Source organism: Bos grunniens, chromosome 16 (genome assembly GCF_055505025.1).
Source record: "Bos grunniens cultivar Pamir isolate PY7600 chromosome 16, Bosgru_T2T1.0, whole genome shotgun sequence".
Taxonomy (NCBI): Eukaryota; Metazoa; Chordata; class Mammalia; order Artiodactyla; family Bovidae; genus Bos; species Bos grunniens.
This window is the reverse complement of record NC_141180.1, coordinates 61,836,501-61,842,500: the sequence shown is the minus strand read 5'-3', so window position 1 is coordinate 61,842,500 and position 6,000 is coordinate 61,836,501. Positions and strand designations below refer to the sequence as shown.

At 36.2% G+C, this 6,000-nt stretch overlaps 1 protein-coding gene across 1 annotated transcript in view; it reads right to left on the bottom strand.

The window, feature by feature from the left end:
* The window catches only part of LOC147356925 (usherin-like), a 170,073-nt gene that overhangs the window by 91,627 nt on the left and 72,446 nt on the right, over positions 1 to 6,000 (bottom strand). Inside the window, exon 6 of the mRNA XM_086342933.1 lies at positions 5,401 to 5,552. Within this exon, the coding sequence (XP_086199059.1) occupies positions 5,401 to 5,552 (152 nt within the window). The remainder of the gene's footprint in view (positions 1 to 5,400; positions 5,553 to 6,000) is intronic.

The following is a 6,000-nucleotide window of genomic DNA, read 5'->3' as shown; positions in this document are numbered from 1 at the left end:
TTGTTTGCAAATAAAATAAGTACATGCTTCACTTTGAGCATATTTCTTCAAAGAATCTCTTTTGGCTGTGAAGTAAACTGTTTTGACAGTCGCATCTTGTATGAATACCTCATTTTGTCAGCAGGATCAAAGCATACCTCATGTTTTCTTCCTCCTGCTGTTAAAGCTTAGAATTTGAGCTCCTGACCAAGGCAGTTTGTGATTTCCAGAATATGTGGATCAGCTCACACTGTGATCATGCCTATAGCTGTGCATATCCACAGACTATTTCTAGGGTGGCTTAAAAACAATTTTTTTTGTGATTGCAAAAGAGAAGAAATGCATAAGGTCTATTTTCATAAGCTCCTGACTGGAGTAATAGACTGCTGGGCATTGTCAAAGGCCACATCAAGCATCTTCACAGACACACACACATACTCACTTCTCTGAGCTGTGTTACTACCAGGTATGTGCAAATGGCACCATGCCAGACATCAGGAGATAAATGTACCTGAGTGAATCTATCCCTAAAGTATAATCACAAAAGCTGAAATTTCATTAATATAATGGTAATGAATGTATATGAGAAGAACAAAAAGTGAATTATTTGAAGAGAAGAATTCAAACATAATCCTTTACTGCACAGGGGCCAGAAAGATTTTAATAGCAAAATAAGAAAAATAACCAAGAGAACAGAGGAAGATGAAGTGGGAAAGAAACTAGAAAGGGGTTTAGGGTATTTTACCATGATTTAATAATTGGCTTAAATTTGTTAATGAATCACCATGAGCTCATAAGCATCCCTCATGAACATCTGGCCTTTTCAGACATATTGAATATGTTGATACTTTTGACCTTATTCTTAAAATACAGGCTCATGCCTCACAAGAAGGTGATCAAACATGAAATCCTTAGGCAGGCAAATATTCTCAATTATGTAGCCTTCATTTGTTAGGGCGAATACACTTTCCCAATTATGAAAATAAATGTGGAAAAGACAGAGTGTTAATTTTTAATAAGTATGAGGTCATGACATGTTTTATTTTCATCTGAGAAAGGCTATGGGGTTCTTTAGATCTATAACTCCTACTCATTTTTTTAGTCTAATAGCTATGTATGAAAAATGACAAAGAAACTTGACTGGAAAAATATCAACTCATCATTTTAATATTTCATAACAAAGCAATTGGTTTCATAATGTCTATGTATATAGTTCAAATTATTGCATAGAAAGTGATTTTAAAGTGTTCCCGATAAAATAAAACTCACAAAGTTGAAGAATTAAGTACAAATCCAGATAATTACATATCTAGTTAATTCAAAATAAAAATATAGTTTTAAAATCTCCTTATGTATATGGATAAATATTTCAGTACTTCACTCTATATTAAATTTGGCAGGTGGACTCTTTTGCTCTTTTTTGTTTTAATTTACACTTTGTTTATCAACCTTGCCTTAAGAAAATGCTAAGAAAGGCCATTCTGAAGGTTAAGTTGGTTCACCTGAAAACTTCCCCTGACACAGAAAAAAAAAATTGAGAAGAACTGTGCAAGGAAAACAAACATTTTAACAAAAATTTTATCCTTAATAAAACTCTTACAATGTATCAGAAATCTGTATATGTATTACATGTGTGTTGGGTGTGTTTATCTGTGTAACGTGCCATCAGCAAGAAACCAAGGCAGCTCTATAACCATATTACACAGCTGTGACCTATAGTTTCACACTTCATCCTTAAGAAGGTCCTTGGAGAACTGAATCCAATGAGTGTTCCAAGGCCAAATACAGCCATGAAATTTCCCATCTTAGACTCTACCATTGTTACCCAACAGTGGACAAGAGGAAAAAAAACAGCAAAGTGATCTTCCTATGGACAAATTCATTGCATTTTATTGTATAAACACAAAATGTTAAGAGTTTATTTCTAATTGCAATTCAACAATATAATTGAAAAAAGGAAAGCATTTAAAAAGTTCTTCCCTGTTGTATTTTCTGTTAACTTTTTTGTTATTTCACATATTTATAAAACCTCAGTTACTGGATTTAATTTGACAATGCATATTAGCATCTTAAAATTTTAATTAAAGGCATTGTAAATTGCTTTTTACACTGGAACTTCTTTAAAGCCAAATACATTGTATAAATGAACAAGAACCGAACAAACTACACAGAAATCTTTTTTTTTTTTTCCCCAGATGGTACAGAATAATTTCTTCTAAATAACAAATATCAGGGAATACACTTGGTTAGGCACAAAACATATCGAGCCGGCTCAGTGGTAAAGAATCCACCGGCAATGCAGAAGACACAGAAGACATGGGTTCCATCCCTGCATCGGGAAGATTACCATGTATATATTCATGGCAACCCACTCCAGGATTCTTGCCTGGGAAATCCCATGGATAGAGGAGCCTGGTGGGCTACAGGGTCACAAAGAGTTGGACACGGCTGAAGTGACTGAGCACGTAATACTACATTAAGACAGTAAGGATATGTAATTTATGTATTTTATTTTTAAAATATTCTATTTTATCAAATTTGTCATACTTTTAAACTGTTTTTTATTACATGAGCAACATTGAAAAATTTGAGGGTGAACCAGACTACATTTAACACTATTAAGCATATTTGTCATAGGAAACACTGAATGGTATTTCCCTATGTGCATGAAAAACAATGATATTAAATATGTAAGAGATGTGAAACAGTCCTCTGTTTCTAAAAACCAAGAGTTATTATTAAGAAACGTTGTTAGGCGAACAAAAGTTTGACTCTTTAGAAAACTTAATGTTGGATTTAAAAGATTTAAAAATAAAAACCATAACTTTTTTGTTTCAATGAAATATTTGTTACAACAGTGGCCTTTAGATAAAGAATACCTTTAAGTGATAAGTATACAATATGTATCGGAGAAGGCAATGGCAACCCACTCCAGTACTCTTGCCTGGAAAATCCCATGGACAGAGGAACCTGGTGGTATGCAGTCCATGGGGTCCCTAGGAGTCGGACACGACTGAGCGACTTCCCTTTAACTTTTCACTTTCATGCATTGGAGAAGGAAACGGCAACCCACTCCAGTGTTCTTGCCTGAAGAATCCCAGGGACGGGGGAGCCTGGTGGGCCGACGTCTCTGGGGTCGCAGAGTCGGACACGACTGTAGCGACTTAGCAGCAGTAGCAGCAGCATACAAAATGTATATATGATAACATATGTTTATATATAATTAATGATACCCCTGCAGTAGGAATTCGCAAACCCCCTCCAGTATTCTTGCCTGGAAAATTCTATGGACAGAGAAACCTAGCAGGCTACAGTCCATGGGCTTGCAAAGAATTGGACATAACTGGGCACAAACATGATGATATATGTGATATTCAACAAAATTTAGCCATATTACGTGTGTGTATATGTGTGTGTGTGTGTGTGTGTGTGTGTGTATGCATATAAAGACTTTGGCCACCTGATGTGAAGAATTGACTCAGTGGAAAAGACCCTGATTCTGGATAATATTGAAGGCAGGAGGAGAAGACCATGACAGAGGATGAGATAGTTGGATGGCATCACTGACTCGATGGACATGAGTCTGAACAAGCTCTGGGAGTTGGTGATGGACAGGGAAGCCTGGTGTGCTACAGTCCATGGGGCCGCAAAGAGTTGGACACAACTGAGCAACTGACCTGAACTGAATGTGTGTGTGTGTGTGTGTGTGTGTATGTGTGTGTGTATAATTTAATGATAGGAAAGTCTGGCTTTTAAGATGTGATTCCTAGATTTCTTAAATCAATAACACATTGAAAAAAACCATTGACAAGAGTTGAATCTGTAATATCTTTTATGATTATGATAGATATCCAGGGCTATCTAAAGTACTCAAATATGGGATCTCTTATGGGCATAATATATATTATAATTGGTAAAAAAAAAAATTAGAAATCAATTGAAGATCATGGGTTTTAACTTCTTGGCAGCACCAAACTGACTTGTTCTAAATAAAGACATTGCTATTCCATCCCCGTGACTAGAGATGGCTCATTGACTTGGGAAAAGTGTTTGCACATTGAGCACAGGATAAAGAAGAGGACCAAGGGGAGAAAATAACTCTGTCCTTTAAGCTAAGACTGAGTCTACAACGCGTGAGGCTTTGGAGAGCAGGGTTTTACAATCCAATTCCGTTTCCCCCTTTCTATTGGGGTTTTATGCCTTTGATTCCTTCAGGTCAACATCACCTACTATCTGCACAGGACACAGATCGATAACCGTGTCCCCCTTGTCTACAGTGACCAGAACCCCAGGAGGCAGAGTGGGACCCAGTTTAGTAGCTGGGACCACAACCTGCAGTTTATTTTTTTTTTAAAAAGCCTCACTTTCAAGCTCATGGCAAATGTTCTTTTGTTTCTTTTTCTTTTTTTGAATGGAGAAGAAAGGCTGGCCTATTGCCATTCCTGCTTTTAAGAGTAAGTAACCGTCAGAGGGGTCTAGGCTATGAAATACTTAATGGCAATAAAGACTACAGCTCAGCTCCACTGATAGATGATGTTAGCAGCTTGGAAAGCCACCAATCTCTGAAGCAAAATGGGAGGTGTGATCAAAACTAAGGAAGCAAAAATTTAAATGGTAGAGCTGTTTTTCAAGGGTAATATTTATACAATGCACTCTTCAGTGAAGACAGAGTACATTAAAATGATAGGCCATTAGCAAATATAGCCAAAAAATATCAAAAATGAATATTTCCCTTAAAAGAAGCTAAGTCTAATTGATCAAGAAATATGCACAAAAGTAAAATGTGATGTTTTGAGACTGAAGAATGTCAAGCTGGTCTATGAGAATTACATACAATTAATTGGGTTTTGGAAATTATACCAGTAATAAAAAGCACAATTTTGTCAATCTTTTAATTACTATTGAAATATATATAGATAAAGATTTCTGAAATGTGGATATCAAAAGCTGATATTAATGACATTTTAAATACTGTTCTTATGAATATATCACACTAATAAAATTAAAATGTGTTATTCTAATGGATGAGGCAAACTCAATCTTTGAATTGATTAACATACTTGTTGGGGAGCAGTGTTGCCATATTGTGACAGTTAGGGCCTTTCAATTATTTTCACTTTTTAATCAGACACTTACTTCTTACTAGGAAGAAAAGCATCCACTTTAAATATGTCACTATATTAGGCAAGGCTGCCTGGTCAACCTACCTTTTGAAATTTCAATAAAATGTAGATTTTGTCCTTCACTAGACCTATGTGCAATCTTAAAATTTATGTTGAATATAAAATCCTACTAACTCTTAAATGAAATTTTATAAAAAGAACATCTCCCCTCCTACTTGAAAGGCTAGCTGTGGAGAGTCGCCTATTCATTGTCATCTGACATTTAGTACATACCCGGGATGTAAATTGCCACACTCACCAGTGGGCCCAGAGCACAACCTCTGGCCGTGCAGGCTTGGACCCTGAAGGAATGCAAGCTCCAAGGAGCGAATCCAGAAGCATGACAACTGAGTTCTGAGGAGTTGTGAATTAATATACCATCGAGATACAGCCCGTAACTTGTGATAACACCTGGGAAGGCAATAATAATTGTTTTTTAGTATGATTGTTAGACAATAGCAAAGAAGGTCTTAAAAGAAGCATGCACTTCTTGATGCAATTTCTAATTGCATGGAATCACAGTCTCTCCCTTAGTCTAAATCCTATCTCTTTCCAAAGGATAAAACAGGCTTTAAACTCTTGAATCTCAAATTGTTAAGCTAATTAGTATAGAGGCACAAATAGAAACCGAGTCCCAGAATAGGAAGCTTTCTATTGCATCATGTTAACTGCTGTCATTGGTGTCCCATATCAGAAATGAATAACGTAAGTACATTTACAATGTGCGTTGTTTTCTAAAATGATATCCTGATAGATGTGCTTTAGAAATCCAATAGCCCTGTTTGGTAATGCATTATGTGTGACTCAGGATGCACCAGGCACTGTTCCAAGTGCATCCTCTTTTTGAACTCTCTCCTCA